A 26,439-nucleotide genomic window follows, 5' to 3' on the forward strand; every position below is an offset into this window, starting at 1 on the left:
TGCATCAAGCTTGAATTTTAATGAAGCCTTCTGCATTAAAAAGGCATGAACTGAAATGTGTAAATCAGCTTGTGCATATTTCTTAGCGTAAATAACACATTTGAAGGACAGGATTTGATTAAAACCTCAATGACCATATAACTCAAACAGAAGTTCAGGTTGCTTATGCAAATTCATAGACAAATAATCAGGTCTGACTATGATATGGTGTTCTGACAACGCCCCACTTTTGATATCTTGTTGGACCCAGGTTCATTGTGAAATTCAACGGTCACTTTGTTTACCCTGAGAAACAGGATGAAGGCAGAAATAATACCTTTGGACTGACAGGAGGCACTTCCACTCCCAACAGTCAGGGCAGAATCGGACAGGAATGACTCTTGTAAACAGGAGGACGGTTGGCTCGCTCTGTCTCCTGAGGAGGCCTGCATTAATTACACACACAAGTCAGAACATGTTAGAATCTATACATTACTGGGTCTCAATGTACATCGGTCTCAATATCTGAGTAGCTGTACCTACAGGGGAACATTTAGAATTCCATATGATCTTCATTCTTGGTGTGTTTGTATGTCCAAAGTCTACTGTACTTACAATCACAAAATCTGTCTCCTTATTTCATATTAAAGGCATAAGCTAACAATCAGAACAGACCAAATGAAGTGTGATGTCGGCCAGGAAAAGAAACTAAGTATAGAAACTGGTACATTCGTTAACTTCGTTAACTAATAAATACCTGTAAAAAAGCTTTAAAGATAATGACATTCTACAAAAATATAACTGGTCATGGCAGGGAGGTTATCATGAAAAACTTTCACAGGGTAAAAGTTACAAAATAATTACAATGGTCTTGCAAAATCTCAAGTTAATATATTTTCCCTTCATAAAGAAATTACAGAGAACAATGTAATGTAGACCACATTTGTAGACCACAATTTCTTGTAGACAATGTAGACCACACAGCTGTGATGGCTCTCATCTCATGCATCATATGGGTATAGGATAGCTATAGGATCTAGGGGTAGATACCAGCTACAACTGTGAAAAGTGCTGTTGGTATGCTGTGACCATCTTGCCAAGCTCCCCTTGTTCCAATGGACCACTGTAATGAACCACTATGATGGTGGACGGTTTGCTTAGATGAGACAGTCAGCTTCTCAGAGCGGGTCCCACCCCTACCTCACACAGAGAGGATTAATACTCCCTCTACTGGTGCACCTGCATCCATTCCACTATGACCATCTACAAACCAGCTGACCCTGACCCATTGCCCTGCAACCCAATTCCAGCCCTTGAGCTGCACAGCCTCCCAAAGGGAACACAGACAACAGCAGGGGACCTGGGAACCGTGAAACAGACCGTTCCTGTTTCATCCTTACTACCAAACTGCTGTGAGGCACTGACCAAAATACCACAGACCCGCCCACTTTTCTCTCCATTTCCCTGTTGTGAAAATACCACAGGTTCCCAACACAGAGAAAAAAGTGCTTTTAATAATTGAGTGGGTGTATTGAAAGCACACAAGGATTTTTGTGGAGCACTGAGAATATAAGTGCAGAAAGTCTGAAAGGAGAATCACATGACCTTGGAGTTTTGGGGATATATGGAGTATCAGAGGGTATGGAGTATACAGGCATTGATGTTGTAACAGGCGTATACGGTCGTCTCAAAGGCATGTCTCAGCTGTGCAATCTTTCCTATCATATGCAGTGTATACTATATATATGGAGCAACACAAAGAGAATTTCTCTGTCTAGTGCTTCTCCTTCTCTTAAGCCTGATTGATAAAGCTAATACAAAAGTTAGGCAGAGACTCTGGACATATCTCACTCATGCACCACGTGGACGTAGCAAACTTATGCATCAAAGGCACAAAAGTTGGCTTTGAGGCATAATGACTGTGCATTATTAATCTCATTTAGAATACAATCATTTCCATCAGCAATCTGCACTACATGAAAGATTTTTTTCCCCTATCACTTTTATCTTTCCATTTTGTGTCCCATTTTGTCATATGCCCATAATATCACTGTAGTGTGTTCTGTCCATGAGAGCCAGATAAGCATGCATTCTCCTGAAAGGCTCTATTCCATAACCAAGTTATAGTGTATATTTGCTTAAACCCAGTGAATTAGTATAATTATCAGGAAGCCCCATTAATTAAAATTAATTAACATATTGAAGTTATGTCTGCATCCCTTTCATCAAACAGCCGTGGTGAAAATAAGCTGAATCAGTCAAGTACACTGTGCAGTATCAATATGAATAGCTGTTGTGGTACAACCTAGTGCAAAGACATATATGATGCAATCAATATTGTGTTATATTTTGATGAATGGCTCAAGATTGAAGTGCAGCTTTGGATGACAGGATAATGCAAGACTTGTAAAATATATAATATGGACACATTATTTGCCAGTGTGCTTTAAATGAGATGCAAACAACCACAAACAACAGATGATCTTTCCCAAGTTATTATAGACAATACTGTAATGGTGCTATGTGGTCTTTTAGTTGATCGAGTTATTTATAATACAGAGCAGCAAGCATATAAAACCTTGAGGCATAGTACTCGGCATAGACTGCGCCACATCTAGTGTAGGTTTTCATACTCAGTATTGGACGCTGGTATAGGTGCAACATTTCTCTCACTGGACTTCCAGAAGGAATGCGTCCTCGAAGCAGGAATGCATGAATGGCAGTTTTGACCTAAGCTCGGGGCTGATAGTGCGAAAGGATTTAAGGCCCACTTAAAACGGCCTTTTGTTCCACATACGGAGACCCTCGCACAGAAAGGAGAACTCACCGCTGGTTGAGAGCTCTGCCCCTCTGCTCCACTGGTGCCACGTCCCTTAAGCCCGGCACCCTCTCCACAGCCTGCAGGGGTGAGGGGCGCCAGGGATCCTGACAACACACGCAAAGAGCTGCTAACTGAGAGAGAGATAGAGAGAGAGAGAGAGAGAGAGAGAGAGAGAGAGAGCATGACGTCGACACTATGTGTCAAATATGCTTACCTATGTGTGCTGCATATCTTCATGAAAGGGAGTCATTTCACTATTTTGTTGTAAAGAACCGATAAAAACTATTTGAAAAAGTTAAATGAACCTATTGCATAAATAAAAATATAGAATCAATTCTAAAAGTCCTGTTTACAAGTTTGACCCAACTCAAACTACACACAAGCACAACGTTTTTGTAAGCAAATTTTACATTCAGTTTCAGTTTAGATTATTATTATTACCATAAACCCTGTTGCTTCTAAGCTTGTATCTAAGCTTGCTGTTTGGGGACGAGTCAGTAAACCAGTTCAAGATGTGAATGTGCAAGAAATAAAGTGAATTTTCAGATGATATTGATTACTTGTTTCATATACACAGGGATATCAGCATGGAGCATCAGCATTACAGACAGACATTTTCTCATATGTCTTCAGTAATTTCTGCATTTTACATTGTGGCCAGAGTGTGTTAAGTTTTGCCGATTAATGATAAGCTGTGGTTTGATCAGCTCCATAAAACCTTATCCTTCCCCAACAGAGACACCACTCCACTCCATACCTTTATTGTTTTACGGGTAAAGACCTGCAGCTGCCAGGTGGAAAGATGACTGACAGGCCACCGCTGGCTCAAAGTCAGCGACAGAAGTGCCGTTTTACACACGCTCACACACACGCACGTACACTTTAAAAGGCATTACTCACAAGGACGTCCAGCCGCAGTTACACCCATCACACCCTGGTATTCCCCTGTCTGCCCATTTCCTCCCAAGGAGCTATGAATGGAGTCCCTGTTTCTGAGTTGTATCGCGCTATCATTTATCATGAGTCATAAAGAAATAACTGCCAATTCTGTCTACATATACTGATTTGCCAGGGCTGACCTGTCAATGCACTTCTAACGAATCTTATCCACTAATAGCGCTCTACCAACACTGTTCTCCTGACCTGCTGCAGAGAACATGTAGAAACATCCAGTATCTTAAACTAAACCATTTGTTACTCTGGCCCAAGAAATACCAAACCCTAACCTGATAGCATGCTAACGCAAAAGCTGTTAGATAATTGAAGAATGTACAGGGAAACAGTATGGCTCCATAAGCCTGTGTACACTTAAGGGTGTCTATCCCCACTGCTTCTTGTAACTATAAGATGTCCTGCTGTCTGAATTGGGATCATACTCGTAACGAAACGCACAGATATAGATTGTCACAACCAATTCCTTGATCTCCATAGTATAGGATCAGGTGATAAAGTTCATTCAGTAGATGAGCTGAACAAATGTAATCAATTTCAATAAACCTGTATTGATCCAAAAAAAGGAGTTCAAACGTCCAGTTGCAGCAATCAGTGTCCAGGAGAGAAAGAAAGGATGGATACCTGTGGACCAATCCCCTCTGTGCATCCTGTAAGTCCCTCCTGCATGCTCATTTTGATCTCCCATGCTGTCTGTAGATGGAAATCCACACTCTGGCACTGGAGAGAAGGGTTCCACAGCATCAGGGTGGTCCAGGAGCAGGAGTCGTACACGGGACAGGGACCCCAAACTGCCAGAGTCGCAGTCCAGAACCAGGGAGTCAGCACGATGTGACAGCACTGCTGAGAGAAAGCATTTCTGTCAATCACAACCTTAATAATGCAGAGACAATATGTACAGGCAATTTAATTTTGGTACTGTAGACAGACAGCACAACTAGTCAATCACAACCTCAACAGTGCATACCCTCATGGATGATACATCCAACCAACCAAACCAGACTCTACATCTCCCTAAGTCAGGGCCAGGATTCCATAGCAAGATGACCAGAATTTGAGGATCATTGTTGAGTTGAGTTGGTAGTGGCAGGGAGTTTGGGAGGGAGACGCTTGGTCTGAAGGGGACCAGGATGGGCCTTGCTGGACGAGGTGTAACAGTTACTGGGCGTTGCACAGCTGCTGATTGAACAACGTGATTTGGCCAGAGATGACAGGTGATGCCCGGGTCCAGCTCCCATGGTCACACCTCATTTAAACTGTTAGAGTGAGACCGTTGGCCCTCTGCCTATGCAAATCCTGCCAGGTCCACCAGAGGGGAATTTCACAGGGCAATTAGAGGGCTGACATCATGCCCACCAGTCTCACACCTTACACTCATTTCATGTTTCTGCTCATTTCACTACCTCTTCATGCTCTGTTCATAACTGTTGAAATCCACTCTGGCAGATACCAGTGTCACGGATCTCTTGTCAGGGAAGGGCAAAGCACTTCATTATAAATGAGGGAAATTCTGCAGTTGCAACAGTGCGAGAGAACAACGTTGGGTTTAAACGTGTGATAGGGGTCATGTGATACTGAAAATGAAATCCCAGGAAGCAGTGCAGGTGGGGGCCCATCATTACGGGACTCAACACCATATTTAGGCCCTTGATAAAGTTGCAGTCCTGGGGGATCACCTGGATCAGAGAGCAAGGCAGGCAGTCTAAACAGACATTTTCACAGAACTGACCCATGGGAGCGGGAGGACTCTCATACAGCCAGCAGGGGGCAGGAGAGAGAGACAGGACAGTGTGCCTAGCTGAGTGTCTCCAGAGACATACTGTGACAGTATTCCTCGCTCTCACATAAGTTTACTGTGGTGATCATTTGCTGTATTTAACCTTTAACCTTTCTCTCAATGGCACACAGGTCACAGCCTCTATGTAGCAAACTGTGCCTCAGATATGCCCTCAGGACATTGAGCTGACAACTGGAGACTTGCAAGCTGCATGTTCTTTAGAATGAATTAGCCATTTACTATCATTCAGGACAGACATGTTATATCTGTCTGAGCAGAACTGATGCTTCCTCCAATGAGATCTGTACAAGGAGAGTAATGATAAAATATTCTCTTGATCAGAGGTTCTTAAACTTGGTCTTGGGGGCCCCTGTGTATACTGGTTTTCATTCCATCCACAACTGCAATCCTCAAATTTGAACAAACTGTTGATTCTTTACATGTTTTGGGGAATTTCTTTAGCCTCTTAAGCCACATTATGTCAGAAATAGCTATATAGCTATACATACACAAATAATAAAAAGTCAATTTACACATTGTGCTTATTGGGCCATATTGAAAATGATTGCATAAAAAGAGGTAATAAAAAATGTGACTGACCAAATTAAACACTGAGGTGAATCAACAGGCTCCTAACTGGTGAAAGGTTGGATACTTGGCCACTAAAACTAACCAAATGTTAACAATCCAAACCTGCACTTTGTTAAATAGAAATTAAAAGAACCAAAACACGTGTGTTCTACAACCTTAAATAGGCAAGACATTGGCTGTAGCAACAACTGGCAAATGCAAAGGGGTCCCCCACGACCGAGTATGAGAAGTTCTCTAGCTAAGGACATAGACTTTCAGGATCTGTTTGAATAATACATTTCACATATTGTATGCCAAGGAGTTTTACATAACAAATGTAGAGTCAACCCTGGGGCTGGACAGTTCCTGTAATTTTCCATGCATTTCCATCCACTGCAATGAATTCTCCTGATGTGATAAGATCCTTCACTGGGTAAAGCTGAGGGAAACACCTCACCAGGGTCCAGGAGAGTGAAGGAACTTTGCGACATTGACAGGAAGAAGGGTCATTTTTCATTGGGTAATATCTCTTTACAACTTACTGCTCATACACAGGCAAAAAGCAGCTTATATAGGAAAAAATAGGTGTATGAAAGGAGACCACGGCCTGTTTTCAAATTAGTTCGTCTTCAACTTTGACTTAAAGCATTACACTCTTTGCTTCTTCACAATCTCAGCTTGGCGTGTTAGTTCAGTGATTTCTGAGTGCAAAAAAACCTTGTCTGGAAAGAACAAAATTGATTTTTTCCTTTAGTTGCTTGTCAGTGTTAAGGACAAATGCTGTATGAATTCCAGACCCAACAGAAATCAACAGTATTATTATAGTTCTCACAGGAGGACTTTATATTTCTTCCTCCCTCAAATAGATTTTCTTTCACCCTGCCTTCAATGAAGAATAATATCCTATAGATCAACCGGTGTATGTATGTGTCAGTACAGTATATATCAAAGACATGCACTTGTGCTTTGCTTGCTGGTACTCTATTCATGTGATACTGATTCAGGTGTATAGTTAGGTCAGGTACAGTATGTCTGTACAGGTGTAACTGAGTGACGTGAATTACCTGTGTCAGGAGAACTGCAGTCTGCATTGAAGCTATTGGAGCGCTCCTGGGACAGACAAGAGCCCGTTCGGTATGCGATGGCATCCAGCTCTTCCAAGACATCTGACTCAGTGCTGCTGACTTGAGAAGAGGAGGACCCCCCAGTCTCGCTGGCCCCTAGTACAGTTAAAGCATACAATGAACTTTGTGCATGTACTGCATGAAGGGTGTGTGTGTGTGTGTGTGTGTGTGCGTGTGTGTGATGTGTATTAATGTCTGTGCAAATTATGTGTGTTTTTGTGCGAATATATCACTGCATGTGCATTTGTGTGAGTGTATGTGTGTGTGTGTGTGTGTGTGTGTGTGTGTGTGGCATATGCCCCAGTGTCCCATTCTATCCTAGAACCTCCAAATGAGAGCATCTACAGGGAGTATATGATGTAAGAAGCAACCTGAGAGACTGAGACTGTCCCTGAAGTAACAGCATCACTTCTCATCCCACCTCTCTTGTTAAAAACGAATTATACTAAATACACACAAATCAGTCAGTCTTTCTAAAATAGCACTGACCCTCTCATTACAATAAACTCCAATGGGAGGACAGTTAGTCAAAACAGGATTTATTTTTCCTTTGCCTGTAATTTGCATGAGAAAAAGATATACCCTCTCTAGTGTTGTCCCCACACACAGGCACACATTCTCTCTCTCACAAACACACACACCAATACACGCAGACACACACAGACACGCACACACACACATGCACACATGGTCTTGCATTCACACAAAATACACAGGAAATCATAAATACACACACAGACACACATAAACAAGCACATATACATACACACCCTCTCTGACATGTAGACACACACATGCACACACACACACAAGCACGCACGCATACACACTCACGCATTCACACACACAAACACAATGCACCACGCACTCCAGCGGCCTGACTCTCTCTCTCAATGAGACAACAGGGGTACTTGACTCCACACTTCAGAGCACATTGCGGCTGTCAGCTCTGCGCTCGTATCCACCTCCAGCGTGGGGCGGGGGGGGGGGGGGGGGGGGGGGGGGAGCCGGTTCCAGACCGCGGTCCCGCTCCGTTCCCCGCTCTCGCGCCACAATGCGGCGGCGGCCCTCACTGCCACGGACAGTTATTCTCTGAGGGCCCGGCACAGAAGGGGTCACCCGAGGTCAGGCCGATCGCTGGGCCCCAGCGGCGGGCTCTACGGAGGACACAAAGAGCCTGCCTTCTGAAAGGGCCGCGGCGGAGCACCAGGCGACCCGAACGCCCACTCTGCACACACACCCGGGGGAGAGGGTGCTGTGCCCCCTCAGCGGGATAGTACACACAGAGCAGGAGGGGGACCCCAGCACAATCCCCCCATTGTTCTCCTTCTGTTATAAAGCCAATTCAAATCTCATCGCTCATTGCTTCTCGTCCCGATTCTGACACACCAAATGCTGACATGGCGTTCATATGAAGGGACCAAGGTGTTCCACTAAGTGCTGTGTTCTGCCTGTTGTCCTCTCACAGGGGTTTGGTCAGGGTGAATATATTTGCATGTTTATGCATGTATTTATTTCATACCACCACCCCCCAAAAAAGGATTCAAAATCCTCAATTTCTCTATGCTTTCTTATCATCGTTTCCCACCTCACACACACCAGCACAGACAGTGGGTGAAATCACTCAGGAGGCAAAACAGAGAAGATTTATTATGGTGGTCAGGGAGTATCTTTTAACAGTTTGTTTCTCCCCAGTGTGAAATTGCTAATTGTCCCTGTCGAGTCATTGCTTTTATACTCAGCACTGCAGCACATGCCTATGAACACAAATGAGCCCAGGTTCAAACCTGTTATTTCCAGGACACAAGGCCTAGCTTATGGTGTCTTTAACAACTGAGGCACTTACAGTTGTAAAAGACACCGCAATCAGTCACAATCATCAATCACCACAATCTCCACAACCATCAGTTTTGGTTTTTTATGGCTTTTCCCCCTTTAATGTTTTCTTGGCTCCCAAACTGAAAGGCCCAGTCATGTTTATGGGCCTGCTCCATCCTTGCAAAATCCTCCATCAGGAGGATACAGGTGTGCAGCTGGAGTTCAGTGTTTTATGCAGGAGGTCTGCTTTTTGGACTTTCTGGACTGCAGGAGGGCTATTTACACAGCTGCCTAAGGCAGACTTTTTGTGAAAGTTTTCCGACACCCAATCAACCACTCAAACCACCACTCTCGATACATTGGGAAATTCCCAGGCAACTAAAACCCTCACTCCCTGGGTGACACTACGGGGCATCATGCACCATCTTGCAGGGCTAACAGCTACGGTCAGAACTGAAATTTTTGGACTTTGATCCTGGATCACCACGCTAAGGGCTAGTGTTTAACAAGATTAAGCTAAATGCTATTTTCACACCAAAAACTGAGACCTTCCATATACTTTGATTGTTCTAGTAAGGTTTATCAGCACACTGGGTTTCTCCTAAGTGCATTTACTGTTTTATGACAGTATTGTGTACTGCCATAAAGCACAGCAGATGTTATTCACTAGGTGTGCCACCTTTGCACAGTTTGATTCTGTCCATCTTGCACCAAAATAATTATTAATATTTCTACTACACGCAGCTTCCATAGGCGAAAGTCTTAAGCAGCTGTAGTCAGGATGTTGGGCACTCACTCTAAGCAGAAGTAATTCATCAGAGGTCTAATGCGCCAGTGAGTGTGTGCAACTCACTGTATTAAAGAGTACAAAGGTGTGAAAAGGTGAATTCAACTTGTTTTAAAATGGTGCAAGAAGCATCATGGCTCCCCGTGATTGAGTGGGAAAAGACTGTCTCTTTCTGATTGAGTGGGAAAAGACTCTCTGCCTCTTTCACTCTCACTGATTCAGTGTGAAAAGAGCCTCTGTCTCTCACTGATTGAGTGGAAAAAGAAATGCTTGCATGGTTATTTATTATGAGAGGAACAGAGGCAGCTGACAGGAGCAGGAGCTTCACAATGAGAAGCTGAGGAGCGGAACATCTGAAGACTCTGGTCTGTGTATCTCTCTTTCTTTGTGTGGATATCCGGCCACGTTGGGGACAATCGAACCCCCAGGGGTGTGGGTATTTAACTCCAGACACTGGGGGTGTGTGAACAGTCCATATGGAGATGGGGAGGGGAACCACTTCTCACCTCTGTGGGGAGAGATTGGGGGGAGGACAGGCCAGCATCGTGACATCTGACCCAAGAGGGTGGAGGGCGGGGTCACCCCTGGCCGAGCAGGTCTTCCTTGGGGGTCTAAGACGAGGCTGTCCTGTTCTGGTCGACTCAGACTGAACCTGTCCCTGTCACCATGGTTACCAGGTGCAAGCATCAGGGACGACCTGCGGAGGGTTTGGAGAGGGTCCAGAGGATGGTCAGGCAGGGGGACCAGGGAAGAACTCAAGGAGGCCGGGGTGGACAGACACAATGAAGAGGACCGGAATCCACCTGGTGGATAACAGTAAAGGGTAAGCTCATATTAGAACAGCCCATTTGTGTGTGTGAAAAAGACAGAGAGAGAGAAAGAGACAGAGATAGAGAGAGAGAGGAAGAAAGTGATTGATATAAGTTAATGTGGAGAGAGTACGAATGTCTATGCTTTGGTAGAAACTACCTGATGACGGAGGAATTGGCTAAATTCTGTGGAAACAACACTGATACAGGTGCATAACAAGTGATGAATTATAGGGCTTGGAGTGCATGATCAGGCATACCAGACAGGACACTGCTCCTTCTGCTTGAGAAGTCAGAGTTTTGGCTGAGCTGGCTGGACGGCGGTCGGCTGAAGTCAGAGAGATCAAGGTCCAGGGTTTCTGGGGTTACCGGGGTTACCAGGCTGACTGGTGTGACCGCTTCCTGAAACTCAGAGCCAGGCCTCTGGTCCCACCCTGGAGAGCCAGCAGCTGCTGAGGAAGCACAGAGGTTTCCATCCTTCCGATCCTCATCTTCCTGATGAAGACCTGTGGTCCGTGCGAGTGATGGTGCTGGGGGTGGTGGATGGGCCTGTGCTGGGGGCATAGTTGCTTGATGGCCTGCCCTAGCTGTGTGTGAGGATGATGATGGTGAGACGGGGGGGTCAGGAGAAGCCCTGCTGGGAGGAGGAGATGATGGCATGCAGGGCTCGCCAATGTCCCACTGCAACCTCTTGGAGCTCCAGAGTTGTAGCCCTCTCCTGGGATCTTGAGAGAGGAAATGAAGCACAGAATGTTGGGATATGGCAGGAACTTACCATCAAGTTACAGGCTATGGGAAATTACAGCACAAGAACCTCACCCAGTCCTCAGCCTAACATTTCAAGTTATTAAGCTCAAATTAGCTAAAACTGCACTTCCCTGCCAGTTCTCCCCTCTGCTTGACTTCCATTCACTACTAAATGGCACTTGTTCAACAGCACCTTTCTCACCATCTGCTCAACCCAGCTCTTGGTCCAGGCACTGGTCATTTTCTATCTGGGCTACTGCAACTCCTTCCTCGCTGGTCTTCCTGTCTCTTCCACCAGGCCTCTGCAGCTTATCCATAATGCTGATGCTGCTCAGCTGAACTACAACCTCCCCAGGCTCAGGTATACCGCTAACCTTCTCATCTCCCTCCCATCACATCCAATTCAAAAGCTTATTAATGCTAGCTTATTGGGCAACAAAATGACCTCTGTTATATCTTCAAACCAGCCCTGCACAGCAGCCAGACCTCTCCCTTCTGCAATGTCCTGGCACCTGGTCCCTCCTTGACTGCATGCCTGCACTTCCCAGTTACATCACCTATCTGTTCAGGCCCCCTGGTGGTGAAATATGCTTCACTGTGGTCAGGACGGCATGGCTCACCTTAACCTAGATCTAGATATGCCTTTTCTCTCTTTTTGGATTTCTTTTAGGTATGTTATATGCTTAGCTGTGTAGAGATAGGTCAGCCTGTCATTGGTATGCATCATTGTTTGCGATGCTAATGATAAGTTTCTTCACTAACTTTGGACTTACTCATTAAAAATCCTCCTGTGCTTTCTTGGTGATATTACACTTTTGTATTCCTGGGACGAACACTGATGGTCTTCACTTTTGTATGCCACTATGGATAAGAGCATCTAGTTAGTGATTGTAATGTTATGTAAGGAACCCCTTAACTGCAGTATACCTAACACACTGTTCAACACCTCCCCCACATGCCCCCTTGATTAACCTTTCTATAAATGCAATCTCAACCCAAAACTGTTATTCAGACCACCCCACTCCCCCCAAACCAGGGTCTGGAGAGAAGGAGAGGAAGCCAGAGGGAAAAAGACAATCCACTCTTGTTCCAGAGCATGAGACAGAGTGGAGTCAGGCCAGGGAATAAAGAGGAGAAGTCAGAGAGCACATTTCTGCACTGCTGTCCCCACAATGCACTGCTCCTTCCCATCTGTTACACACCGGAGGATTTGGGGGGGGGCAGGGGGATATATGAATGGTGTGTGTCAGAGTACACTACCCCCAATCTCCACCCTCCCAAAAAGACCATGGCCACACGGTGCTTTTCCTAAGAGGGGTGTCAGGGATGCTCGCGGCTGAGATGGTCACCATATGGCTGAATAATTAGTGAGCCCCCAGTGCAGACAGAAAGTCATGACCCGCAATGTGTGTATTAATGCTGGCCAGAGGACAAATACCGACACATCAGAGGCCCATAAGGCACTGGGATCTCTGCCCCAAGGGAGCCTGTCAGCCTGTCAGCAAGGGAGTGAGTATTTCAGAATGAATGTCTCAACCCTATTCAGTGTATGCCACAGTCTCAATTAATATACACTGCGTAAGAATACTGAATTTCAGCTCATGGCCTTGAGGATTTCACCAGATAAGGTGAAGCATATGAAACAGGGATCCCCATTAATTTGGGTATTAAGCTGGTAGAGAACATTCCGGAATACTTCAATGCTGCCCTGACACAGTATAGACTGCATGATTCTGGGTATATATTCAGGATAAAAATAGAAAGAAAGAAAGGTTGAAATAGAAAGGGGTGGTGTACAAGGGTTACGGAGGCTCTTGGGTGGGTGAAGAGGGGTAGGATGTATCCAGGGCTAGCTCACCTGTATACCGGCGGACCCTGGGATCACTAAGGGCCTGTCGCCTGGGCTCACTAAGGGCCTGTCGCCTCTGTGTCAGGCCCAGGTGAGGAAGCATAGGCCTGGGGTGGCTGCTCGGGATATGGGCAAGTCTCACGTCCCCGGGACTGGTGTTCATATGGGCGAGGAAGCGATGGCATAAGCATGTAGAGCCATCAGTGGGAGATGAGTCCTGTAAGAAAAAGATTTGGGGCTGTAAAGGTATGGATTAACCATACTAGCCATACCGATGTTAAATCTAGAACTATAACCCCTAACTAATTTTCTTCCTAATAATACTATGTCATCGATTTCCATCCTGTACCTACTCTGCATCTAACTTTATATTACAGGTTTATGTATAGACTGTTACTGTCAGTTGTGACCCAAACACTGAGACCTGGATGACATCAACACTGTTCATAGCTTAAACCAGTATGTATTCCCTAACATAATTTACTTTGGATAAGACCTGTTGGTCTGTTAATTTCCTTAACGTAAACTCTATTCTTGCTATATGCTTCTGTATTTCCTCTGCTGTGCAACAAGATCATAATGGTAAGCACAGGCATTTTCCTTTCAAAGCCATACAGAAAAGACTCCAGGACAACAGATGATAACAGAAACTATGAAAAGAAAAATCAGAACAACAAACAGTGGATTCATTCAGTGCACTGAAATACTGCCACATCAGATGTTACGCTATTAATTCCCCTCTCTGTTATAATGTTGCTTAGTGTAGTGTTGACACTGTTAAGAGCAGGCACGTGCAGGGGGGAAGGACTCTGGGTGCCTAAGCACCTGCCCCCTTTGCCAAAAGTGCCCAATGTGCCCCTATGATGTGATAAAAAATGAATTAATATTTGTATTATTATTGCTGCTGTTAATATTCATTCAATCATTTTGGTAAAATATGTTCTGTATAATAACTGGGTGTCAGTTTTTTTTTTAGGTTGGTATGCCCTTTTCTCACTTTGAGCACCTGCCCCTCAAAAGCTCTGTGCATGACCCTGGTTAAGGGTGTCTTTGAGGCTGCTGAAAGATTACTGCCACTGGATTCATTTTATCAGGACTGCAAAATCACGGCAGGCCCTCTCTAGCACCTCCAGTGTACAATCTAGATGAGTCTATACATGAGCTATCTGCTTCCTGCTGCAAAGTACAGACCGTTCTCTTTCCCCCCCATCTCCCCTCCTTCACTCTCTCACTTCCCTTCTTCATCTCCTACTCCAAATTTTGTGCTTCTTAATTCGTCTCCCCACCCACCTACTTTCTTCTACATTTTATAACAGTTTCTGCTCGCTAGCACTTCCCATCTCCCCTTCTATCTACTTTCATTTTACATTTGCATACACGTGCACACATTCATGAACACACACGCACAAACAAAACACGCACACACTCACACACACACGCACACACACACACACACACACACATAGTGACTCAAGGATGATGAAGAAGGACGCATTCTCTGCTAAGTGCATTGTGCACATGTCCCGACTGCACTTCAGGCCGGGCCAGTTGCAGATAAACGATGCTGGCATGGTAAATATTGATCCGGTTGACTGATGGGACTGAACCCCTTCTCCCGCCGTAGGTCCTGTGCCAGTAGATAATTCACCCCTGCCGGCGAAAGCGCCCTGCCAGGGGTATGATTTGATCCTCCTCTCTATTCTCTGGCCTTTAGAAAGCAAACAGCTAAATGCAATAAAGCGTTTTCGCTGACACGCTCACATATATAACCTTTTATTTGTGTTTGTCGGTGGCCACCTCCTGGTTACACCAAGCAAAGTTCACTTTCTCTCTTCGCCTCTCTTGCTTTTTTGTTCTAGCAGCTGGCTGAGGGTAGACTTTCTTTGACACTAACGCAGAACAAACACTTCTAAATTCCCTGTCTGTCTGTTTGCAGCACTACACATAAACTACAGAAAATGTTTTGATTATCTGGTGTTTCTTGTAAAGATTTTATAAAAATTGACGTCCTAATAACGTTTCTGTAACTGTTTGGGCAATTGAGATTTAGCAAGGTTAGACTGTAAAGCTTTGGTGCCGTTACTTTAGATAGGACACTAGCTCTATGGGCATCATTACGTATTCGCTTGGTGTTGTAGCTCAAGCTGAATCCTGAATGAGCCCAACATCACGTCTATGTGAATGCCTACTCACTGAGGACCCCAGCGTACACTAGCTCTGTGGTCTCATGGCAGTTACTGTTTTTGCTGCATGCTTTTTGCATTGCATTTATGGACTGATGATGTTATGAGAGTTTCATATTGCCAGACACTGCATTTCTTCACCCACATTTTAGCAAGCCATGTATGAGGTAGCCTAATTCTGTTGTAAGCATTATCAAGTAGCCAGTGTGAAATTAGGAAAATCTTTTACATTGTCAGTTCCTGAATTTAAATAATTAAGTTAATAAAAATCATTCATTTTCATCTTTCATTTGTTTTAAATCAGGTTTTTGTCTTAAAATAAGTTATTGTTTCTATTATTTTAATCAGCAGGTAGCAGCTTTTGAGTTTGATCTAATAAATTAATTCTAGAGAAAATCTCACTTTTTACTTTCACTTTTTGTATAAAGAAACTCACTGCATCAGGAAATGATTCAGTTCAGAGGCTTATATGTCACAAAAGACCTTAATGTTTTACAGGCAACCATCAATTTTCAAAGAATGTAGTGGCTGTTTTCAAGGCCATGTGGACTTTAGGGATTCATAAGGGACAATTAAATTTAATCCACAATCTTGTAGGCGTAGTCACAGAAACCTCACCTGTATCTGAGCAAAGGCCATTAAAAACAAAATATAATGCTCCTGCCTCTGTGGTTGTCTATGGGGATGATGAGCCACAAGGCCACTGTGGTTAAGAGGTGTGCCCCCAGCGATTGAACACAGATAGGAGCTCTGAGACTGACACACACACACTGGGATCATTACTAATCCAGCCCTAATCCATGCAGATTTCTCCCCTTGAGATCTGAGGGGAGGACAATTTTACTTCTTGAGGAGAAAGAAAGGAACAAGAGAAGAAGATGGAGCCAACAAAACCAAGGCTTCTTCCCGACACCCGCCCCTCGTTATTCCCCTTCCTCAGCACAGATGTGCTCAGCAGGCCCCGAGACCTGAGCCCGCCTCATTTAGACCTGTCAATCAAGGGGAGCCGCCATTGAAAGGCTGTAGTATGGTTCTTTTGTGCGCATGTGTGTGTGCGTGTGAGTGTGTTTGTGTGTGTGTATGCGTGCGCGTGTGCACATGCGTGTGTGAGTGCGCATGCACGTGTCTGCATGTTTACATGGGGCTGGGGGGTGCACCAGCGAACAAGTCTCAACCAGCTTCTTACTGAATATGGCCATGAAGACTCTCCTACCTTTATCTACACATCGAGTCCTCATTTTGAATAAAAGCCAAAAGCCATACCTAAAAATATCCACCTAAAATATATTCATTACGCAAGTACAGCTCACAAGGAAAATGCTGTTAAGTAAAAATGAGTTTTCAATGTCATAGTAACACCACGTGTGGTCTGACACAAGGTAACAACAGCTTTTAACACATTCAACGACCGTTTGTTACATCCAGCTAGAGACATTTTCTAGGGGACACACATGATGGACCACCACAAGCATACACACATGCACAAAAGTACACATCCAAGCTTTCAAATGCACTCTGACACACATACACACAGCACATTGACACAGAAGCACGTGCACACATGCGGTCTCACACACGTACACGAGCACAGTCCTGTACATTGATCCCAACACTGTGTATCCATAACATGACCCCTCATGCTATAACCCTGGTGCATGACCTTCCCCCTTCTGGCCCTGGACCGGCTCGCTCCACATGTGCACAGTGACACCTGGAGCATCACAGATCCTGTGACGCAAACAGAATGTCTCCGCCGCTGTCACGGGCTTTCAGCCGAGGCTCCGCCTCCTCAGGTCCCAGGAAACAGACTGAGCTCATGGCGTCACATTAAACACTCCAGATAATGCCCTCATTACTGTATTTGTGATCAGCAGCCTGTTGATGGAGCTGACCGGGAGATGAATGTAGGAAGTCTATTAGCCAGCGCTGCAGATGGCCTGCAGAAGAAAGTTGGCGTTGCTCCCCCCCCCCCCCCCCCCCCGGCTCCTAATGGCACTGACACTGGGTGAACCCTCCTACTGAGAAACAGAGAGCCCCCAAAACGACTCCAGGCTGAACAGAAGAGCGCTTCTGTCCCTCTGTCCTCAGGAACAGTGAATTCCTCACAGCTCTGACGGATAAGAAAGCCAGGCTCAGCGCTAACAAGGTTAAATCCTGCACAGGACTGCGCCTGAAAAAAGGGACTTTTAAAACGTGGAGATTTGTGTTTTTGTGGCCAGTAATTAGCTCTGCAGTGGGGAGGGGGACAGTAGGGAGCATTGTGGAGTCCAGCAGATTCGGAGGGGGTAAATCTGATTATCAGCTCGTGTCAGAAGCCAGGCTCAAATTCAGCTTAGCATTCAGATGGGCTCTCTACTTTCACCGAAAGACAATGACCCTGCTTTCCAGATCAGGCAGACCAGCAGCACAGCAAACGCCTCCAAAACAGATCGCCACCCCCCTCCTACCACATCTCCCCCAAAGGAAAAGAAAACGACGCAAGCCAGGCATCCTCCCGCCCTCCGGGCAACACAATACACAATCCATGCACAAAAACAGACACACAACAGCGGAGGTAGAAACACGCACACACACACACACATGCACACACACGCGCACACACGCACACAAACACAATGTAGAACATTCACAAACACAGCAAGTGTAAACAGTGGTACAGAGAGACAGCTCTATCTCCTGTCAGTAAAACGTGATCTCCATATTAAAACTGGTGGCTTCTGGTACAAAACAGAGTTTGAAGTGAGCAGGATGTAAAAATGATTACCCCTTATTACTATAAGAACAAATTCACTCAATCAGGATTATTCTTGTCCAAATTCTGACAGTGATAGAAATGTGTTGTTAATTAAATACCCACAAACTTCTCATTAAGGTGGAGGTCCAAATTTGTAATTCTAACAAAGAGCATTCCTATTTTATTATAATTTGTGGGTATTGTATTAACAACACATATTTCTGTCACGTTGTCAGAATTTGGACAAGAATAATCCTGACTGAGAAAATTTGTTTTTATAGTAATAAGAACAAATTAGTAAAGGCAAGTCAGTTATTCTTGTGGATAGGAAATATGTATATGCATTCTGCAGCCAGTCAGATGTAGCAGATGATTAAGTGGCCAGATTAATAATATATAGTTTTACAGGAATTTGACCAGGAAAATGGCATTAACACTCCTGCTTCTCAAAAAAGTGGCATGAGATTTTAATGGCCACAGAATCTTGACTTAACTTTTTATCTGCAGGATGCCACTCTCTACAGCAGAGTGCCCCCAAGACTGTGCTGGGGTATTGATTTCAGTTTGGTCCAGAGGGAAGAGCGCCCCCTACTGGCCCACCAACACCTATTCCAACAGCAACTTTGTGTTCCCAGAAGGGCTCCCATCCAAGTACTAACCAAGCCCAATCCTGCTTATTTTCAGCAGTTTGCCAAGGGTCCACAGTGGTATGTCTGCTCATAATTCATCACAGTATTCATTTTAGGCTTGCTTTTTCATTAATTTCAATATGACTAGAATATTCTCGTTTTATCAGAAAAGGGGGGTGACGACCAATCCCTTCCTCTTAAAGAATACATGTCTCTTTCAGTCAACCAGACCTGAGTGCAGTAATACAGTGCAGCAAGTTGAGAGCAGTCAGCCCCTTGGCCTGAGTACAGAGATGCACCCAAATAAAGAGGGTTGGCACACTGAACTATGAGGCCCACCTACAGCAAAGCATGGTTCAGTCGGCCTTCGGGAGCATGCCATGCCTGTCTAAACACTCCCGTCTTCCCATAGAAACAGGCACAGCAGCCTGGCACATTGCGGGCAGGGCTAACACTGGCACAGTGTCTGCACTCAAACACCACAAGAATAATGAATGCAGCTCCTCCCGTAGACTGGCGTGTTTGAACACCTGTGAGGTTAGTCTCCCCCGAGTGGGACTGCACAGTGTCCTTTCTGCAGGCTTTCCGGCGCTACGGGTCTTATACCCCCACCCCTCCCGCCCACTGCCACCACCATAACCAATGCCACCACCCCTTCCACCTCGTGTCCTGGGTGACAGAGTGGGCTTTGAAATATAACCAGTACATTGGGTCAACAAGCTCTCCGCCTCATTCAAAGGTCTGTTTAGATAGGGACTCCAGTAAAGTTCATCTGGAGTTGAATGTCACGATGCCACATGACCTATTTACCGCTATTCATACACAAATCATACAGCCTGCACTTCATTCCATTTCTGTGTTTTTTACACAGTGCCTTCCCGCTTTTGTAAAGAACATAAACAAAATGTCAATTTAAATATGTCAATTGTTTCCTGGATTGGGGGACAGTACACTGTACTTTTTTATATGCATTCTATTTAACCATTTTTTTTTTTACTTCATACTAGGTCTCCTGATTATAATAGCAATTTGTTATATTCTTTGGCACTTATCTGCAATGGGTGGAGGGAGGGGGCAGGGGGAAGATTTGTCTATACTTCCTTTTTGTAAAATGCTGTAGCATTTTAAGACTAGATGTTTCCTGTCATACTAATAACGCTTGTTTGAATTCTTTCATTCTTTGAGAAGAGAGTGGCAGTTCAAACTGAGAGAGGGAGAGAGTGAGAGAGAGAGAGCAGGGAGCACAGTGTTAACAAAGAAAGTGTGAGTAGAGAGAGATGGAAAAAAGGGTGTGAAAGACACAGTGAGAGCGAGAGAGGGAGGGAGAGAGAAATGGATTTGAGAAAGAAGGAGAGAGTCTGTAAATCTGAGTAGCAATCCCTTATGAGAAACCCTTATAAGACTGTTTCAGGGCTTTGTAGTGAACAGAGTCCTAAACACAGTTGTGCTGTATGTTGTGTATTGCTTGAATGAGGTTTATTTGATAGGATATTCCACCCAGCACTGTGCGCCACTGTGCTGGAGAAGAGGAAACAGGAATGCTGAAAACCGTTGGAGATGTAAATGAGGCTCTGAGGACCAGCGGGGTCTTTGTGTCCTGTTCACTGCTTGTTTGACCAGAGGCCACGACAGGAAGCTGGCCCACACAGCTCCACCATCGCCATGGCAACCCCCTTGTTGACTAAGGCAAAGCTATAAGGCTTTTTCAAAGAGGTAGAGTGTCTGTGTGTGTGTGTGTGTGTGTGTACCTGTGTGTGAGTGTGTGTGTGTGTGTGTGTGTGTGTGTGTGTGCATGTGCGTGTGTGTGTGTGTGTGTGTGTATGTTCTGAGTGAGAGGTCACCTAGGTTAAGCTTTTGTTGTGTTCAATTAAGAAACAGGGGACACTAGACACGAAAATTAAGACATTATAGGCTGGCCATTTTCCTGGAGTTGTTAATTGTGTGATTCAGTCTGTGTGTGAGTGTGTGTGTGTGTGTGTGTGTGTGCATGCGTGCGCGTGTGTGAGAGTGTGTGTGTTTCTGTGCATGTCATCACTGCCCAAACCATCATCATTTTCATCTTCCACTAAATAAATGCAAATTATCATCATTATCATCAATGTAGCCTGCATTTTATTACCATAAGCCATTGGGGATTTAAAACTGAATGTATTGTGCATTACTGAGCTGTGAAGGGCTCTGAACTGTCACTGTTTAACAGGAATATTTAAGAGGGAAACTGTGCAGTGATGGCACAGTGCTGGCACACTGGTGTTGGCTAGTGTTAGCATACTCACTGCGTAGTGGTACAATCCTCTGTCCCATAGCACAGCCCCACTGACAAAGGATAGGTAAGATGGAGGAGCCTGCAAGATAGAGAAACAGTCACTACCCACCAACATATCCATAGCACACACAGAAACACACACACACACACATACACATACACATACACATACGCACATGCATGGGCACACACACCAACACACACAAATATACACACAAATACATAAAGACATACTCACACAATAATTTTAACAACAACGTTCAATCAAATACAAAATATGAATCAATTTTGTCACCGCAAAAATATCCTTCCTTAAAATCAGAGACAAAGATCATACACAGGTTTATACAAAGATCATAGACAGATCAGACACATGGCCTTTCACATACTAACAGAAGCATAAACAAAGCACGCACAATGTTTATTTGGTTAATTCTGTTCATTTCCTCTAGTGCATCCTTTAGCCTGGTCCAAAGGAGGCATTCCATACTGCCTCAGCACTCTAGCACACAATGACACACCCATCAAAATGACAAGTGGTTCAGCTGATGGATGGACTATTGAGACTTATGGCTCTCAAGGACCAGACCTCCCTGCTCCTCTGTGCTGAGAACAATATCTACACAAAACAAAACAAATAAAAAGCCACACAGAAAGCGTCTGGCCCCTCCCAGGGCCCCTGCCCCATCCCCCCACCCCCCACCCACCAGGCCCCGCCCTGCCCTCCCCAGCCCCCAATTTCCATAGTCAGTGCATACATTACTTCAGCTCTCTGAGTCCACCTCCCCTCCAAGTAGCAGTCAGAGAGTCATAAAAGCAGCCATGTCTTCTTCTTTCTCATGCCCGTGTGACCAACAGGTATTTTCCTGTATGTACCCTGTACCCATGAGTGTCCAGCCCACATCTCTCTGCATCATTCTGCACTTGCCTGCAACCTGCCTGCAACCTGCCTGCATCCTGCTTGTACCAGCCTTCCCACTAGTAGCAGCGTACGGGTCACCGGCATTAAGGCCAGCATTGGGCCACTGGCAGCCCATCAGAAGACTGCAGCTGTCTGTCACCTCCAGTCAGAGAGACAGGCTGAGGGAGATCAGGTATTTACTTTATTTTTGTTCCCAGACAGGGTGGCCCCTCAAACATACAAAATCACCATCACAAGCGTCATTTTCGAAAACTCTTCCCATTAGAAATTCATTGCAATCGCTTCAGGTTTAATTGCATCCTCCCCGAATAATGGCCGGGAGATGAACGATGGCCAATTACATTCCAAATTGTTAGCACTTAAGACACAATGGCCTTGCTGTCACCAATTATGCCCTGAATGTGAAATCAAATATACTTAGACACCACTGGTTGAAGCTGTGGATGGGATGGTGGGATTGGCGGAAGGGAAAGGGGCCCCATACATACTGAAAGCACAAGGTGAGAGGGAACTATGGGTGGGATGACTTAAAAAAAAAACAAGTGGACAGTAAATGCTAATCATTCAGGGGTAAAGATGCGGCCTGTTTTTCACTGGTGGTTAACAGTGAAGTATGGACAGGTGGTCAGAGAAGGATACAAAGTATTCACTCATGGCTCAAACATAGGAGCATACAGCCATCAGCATAGCCTGTGTGTGTGTGTGCGTGCGTGCATGTGTGCATATACATGTGTATGCTTGTGTGTGTGTGCGTACGTGTGTGCGTGCATGCTTGTGTGTGTGTGCTTGTGTGTGTGTGTGTGTGTGTGTGTGTGTGTGCTTGTGTGTGCATGTGTGCGTGCGTGTGTGCGTGCATGTGTGTGTGCTCGTGTGTGTGTGCACATGTGCGCTCGTGTGTGTGTGTGTCTGTGTGTGTGCTTTGCTCTTTTTGTCCACAATTGTCATGGAAGCAGCGACCCTTAGACTTTTCAAACATAGGCCTGACACTCGATGGACTCTAGACAATAGGCACAATTATGAGCCCAGTTGGGCTGAATGGGCTTTTCTAGTCATTAAAGTTTTTAATGCTCTGAAGTCCCCTCTGAGTATAAGAAAGGGGAGGAGCTCCCTGCTCTTCAGAGTTAACTCCCACATACATTCACAACCTAGGAAAAGAGCTACAGGAAAAAGATGGCAAATGAAACATTGCATGAGATGTTTCTATGCACACATTTACTTTCCACACTGAGCTGATTAAATGCAGACTTATTTTTGTATGTTGGTATCAAAAACAAGGTACATTCCACTCCATTCCAGTCCATGCCATTCCATTCTATCCAGCATGTGATGAAACTGCTTCAGTAAGTGAGGATCCTCTGGGCGTTGCTCCATGTGGGCAGACAGACTCCTACAGAGGCAGGAAGTGTGGAGCTGCTGGTGTGGGGAGGCGAGCGGAGGAAATAAGGCCCAGTTTATCAATAATAAGAGGGTGGAGGCATGGCGATCAAATTACCCATTTATAGCTAATCACTAAACCCCCCCCCCCCACCCACCCATCAGAGGACCTCTGTTTCATCTGTTGACTCCTAGACCCTGGATGTTTTATTAATTTACTTTCACATGATTACTCTCTCTCTCTGGGCCAGCCTACATTAACAGGCATTTAATCTATGTTTAAATGAATGTAGCAGCAAAGACAGGCACAGGGACCACTGGAGTACGCTGGCCAGGTTTATATGCAGGCAAGGGGGTGGTAACCAAAAAATACCTCTAAGTGAATATACTACTCACGAACACACCCCTGAATGAGCAGCTGAATGAGCACACAACACAGAAAAGCACCCCTGAATAAGTACACGACACAGAATATAACCCCTGAATGAGTATACAACACATAGAATCAACTCTGAATGAGCATATAGCACAGAAAACCACCCCTGAGTTAATATGCAACAAGGAAAATCACCCCTGAATGTGTACACAACACAAAAATCAACCCCTGAATGAGCGCACAACACAGGAACTTACCCCTGAATGAGTGCAGAGCACAGAAAGTCAGCTTTGTGGAAATATACTTAATGCAGAAAATCTACTCTGAATGAATGCGCAACACAGGGAAGCATCAGGAAGCCATCCTAACAGATTACACAGCTCAGGAGGAAGCTTGGCTCAGTGAACAATGGTCATACAATCTGAAACCTCTTGAACCGAAAAAACAAAAGAGCGGGGTTACCTCCACGGATCGTATGAGGTTAAGGGAGAACAGAGAGGAGCACACATACTCACTAGGACAGAACAGGGGGTCAGCTATAATGAGCCCTGAATGTGCGCAGCCAAATCCATCCCCACGTAATGGAGTTTCCCTACAGCAGGTCTTGGCCCTGAGAAGCGGGCAAAGGGGGGGGGGGGGGCGAGGGTGTGGGGTACGGGGGGCTGCACAGACTCTCTGACCCCGAAACGTGCTCGGCGAGGCAGAGGGCCTCTCCGGAGGCCGAGCCCGCTCCCCTCTCGGCTGTAATCTAGCTGTGACAGAATCAATGTGGCTTCCAGTGGGGCAACAGCGGGGTTAGTGTCCCCGCCACACAGCCCGGACAGCGGGGGGTTAGCAACGCGAAACAAACCAGCGCTGGCCGCCCCGCACCACGCGTCGGGACCTCTGACCCCCCCCCCACCCCCCACCCCACGGCAGCGGCCTGGCCCGCAGGACATCCGCCGGCCCCCGGAGCCGAGCAGATGCCAGGACCGCTGGCTCCATCCCCCCCCCCGACCCTCTCATCTGGTCAACATGAGGGAGCTCATCGCAGCTTACTGCTGGGGAATCTATAGCCTGAGCGGAGGGAGGGGGAACGGATCCGTCACGCTGAGATCCCGGCGAGCACTGCTCTAAAGCCCAGTCAGCGGTGTGCTAAAGCCTAAAGATCTGAAGATCAAGGATCCATCACCGAGATCCCCTACCTGCTCTCGGAGCAGGTGAGGGGAATGAGATCGCCATGGAGACAGAATACGACGAGGACAAAATGCAGCCCCGGCCAGCATGTGGACCTGACCCCGTGACAGGCCCCATGCATGTAAGGGAAGTGGAAAAGAAGAGTTTACTAAGCTTGACAGATTATAAAGATTAGCGGTCGATGGATTCTGCCCAAAGGACAGACCCTGGATCAGTGCCTAGCTGTTATACTGAATGGCTGAGGTTAGGATCAGAAGCATATAAACTGTTTTGATGTTGGGGGGCTGGATATATCCAGACCATGGTGCTCCAGGTCAGAAAGGCCACTGCCTCACTTGCTGGCAATGGTCCGTCACTTTAAGGACAGAAAGGGTGAACACAACATGGCAAGTATTACTAAAAAGCACTGATGCAGTCATTGTCATATCCATTAATCGTCACACACATTACTACCAATAGCAGGCATCGGACATCGCTAAAGGGGAACAGCAGACAGCACACATCACTAGAAAGTGCCAGAAACCAGAGATACCAGATATCACCACTCATCTAGGATCAGCTGATCTGCCCTCATATAAAACATGAGAAACATCCTGTGTCCAGAGGACCACGCCCAGAGTCAAGTGATGGGTTTTGTCCAGCAGGTGGCGCTCAGAGTGGAATAGTGGAGCTGAGTTTTGCCGAGTTGACTCACCGCGTCCGTGCTTAGAGCCGGGGGGGAGAGAGCTGGGTGACCAGCTCGGTCCAGGTGCTGCAGAAGGCGGTTCCCACCCCACAGCCCCCTGTAGGACCAATGTCCGCCCAAACGTCCACTCAAGCCCCTCCCACCGAGGGTCCCCCTCCCTGTGGAACGCCACACTGGAGCTCTTCTGTACTGTACAACCCTAAAATTCCCTCTTCTCATTTCAGCCATCTTTCTCACTCTCACCTTCTCAGTCTTTCCCTTTCTTTCTTTTCTTCTCCCCTTTGAACACTCTCTCTCTTTCTCTCTCTGTCCCTCTCTCACACCACCTGACTCGTAGTCTTTTTCATTACTGTCTGCATCTCACTACTGCGGGTTGCAAATGAGAGAGGTGACAGGGTCTGTGAACAACTCATTTGGCTGGGGAGTTCTTTAGTCAACCAGTACCTGTGCAGGAGAGAATTCCTTCGTTAGTGTGTGCAAATTATTGCTGTTAATGATTACAGGGGTCTGTGAGATCCCATCCTGTTCTTCTGCTCCATTTTCTAAAAGAGTACAAATCTGAAGCTAAAATTCAGACAGGCGGACTTCCTTTTTCACTCTCTCACCTTGATCCCACCCCCCACCCCACCAACATCCTAACCCCCTTACCCTCTGTATTCTCCCTCCTTCCCATTACAATCATGTACCCCCCCCCCCACGCGCGCCCCGCCACCACCACCACCACCACCCACGTTCCAGTTTTGCCCAGTTCAGCTCCCTGCACCCTGCTCACAGTCAAAACCCCTAGCCTTCCAAAGTACAGAGTGAGAGTGCTTGAACCCCACCCCCCACCCCCGCCTTTCAAAGGCAGTAAACAGAGACA

At 45.8% G+C, this 26,439-nt stretch overlaps 1 protein-coding gene across 5 annotated transcripts in view; it reads right to left on the minus strand.

The window, feature by feature from the left end:
• Positions 1–26,173, minus strand: part of LOC118231321 — a 42,615-nt gene extending 16,442 nt beyond the window's left edge. For 3 of the 5 annotated variants that reach the window (XM_035425024.1, XM_035425020.1, XM_035425025.1), the window contains exons 1-9: positions 25,587–26,173; positions 21,055–21,123; positions 13,242–13,449; positions 10,897–11,361; positions 10,334–10,630; positions 7,163–7,318; positions 4,376–4,594; positions 2,807–2,931; positions 317–425 (exon numbers count right to left, since the gene is read on the minus strand). In XM_035425024.1, coding sequence (XP_035280915.1) covers positions 317–425; positions 2,807–2,931; positions 4,376–4,594; positions 7,163–7,318; positions 10,334–10,630; positions 10,897–11,361; positions 13,242–13,449; positions 21,055–21,123; positions 25,587–25,805 — 1,867 coding nt within the window. In that variant the 5' untranslated portion in view covers positions 25,806–26,173. The remainder of the gene's footprint in view (positions 1–316; positions 426–2,806; positions 2,932–4,375; positions 4,595–7,162; positions 7,319–10,333; positions 10,631–10,896; positions 11,362–13,241; positions 13,450–21,054; positions 21,124–25,586) is intronic. The other 2 variants (XM_035425022.1, XM_035425023.1) reach the window with 2 other exon arrangements.
• Between the last annotated feature and the right edge of the window lie 266 nt (positions 26,174–26,439).

This window comes from Anguilla anguilla, chromosome 7 (genome assembly GCF_013347855.1).
Source record: "Anguilla anguilla isolate fAngAng1 chromosome 7, fAngAng1.pri, whole genome shotgun sequence".
NCBI lineage: Eukaryota > Metazoa > Chordata > Actinopteri > Anguilliformes > Anguillidae > Anguilla > Anguilla anguilla.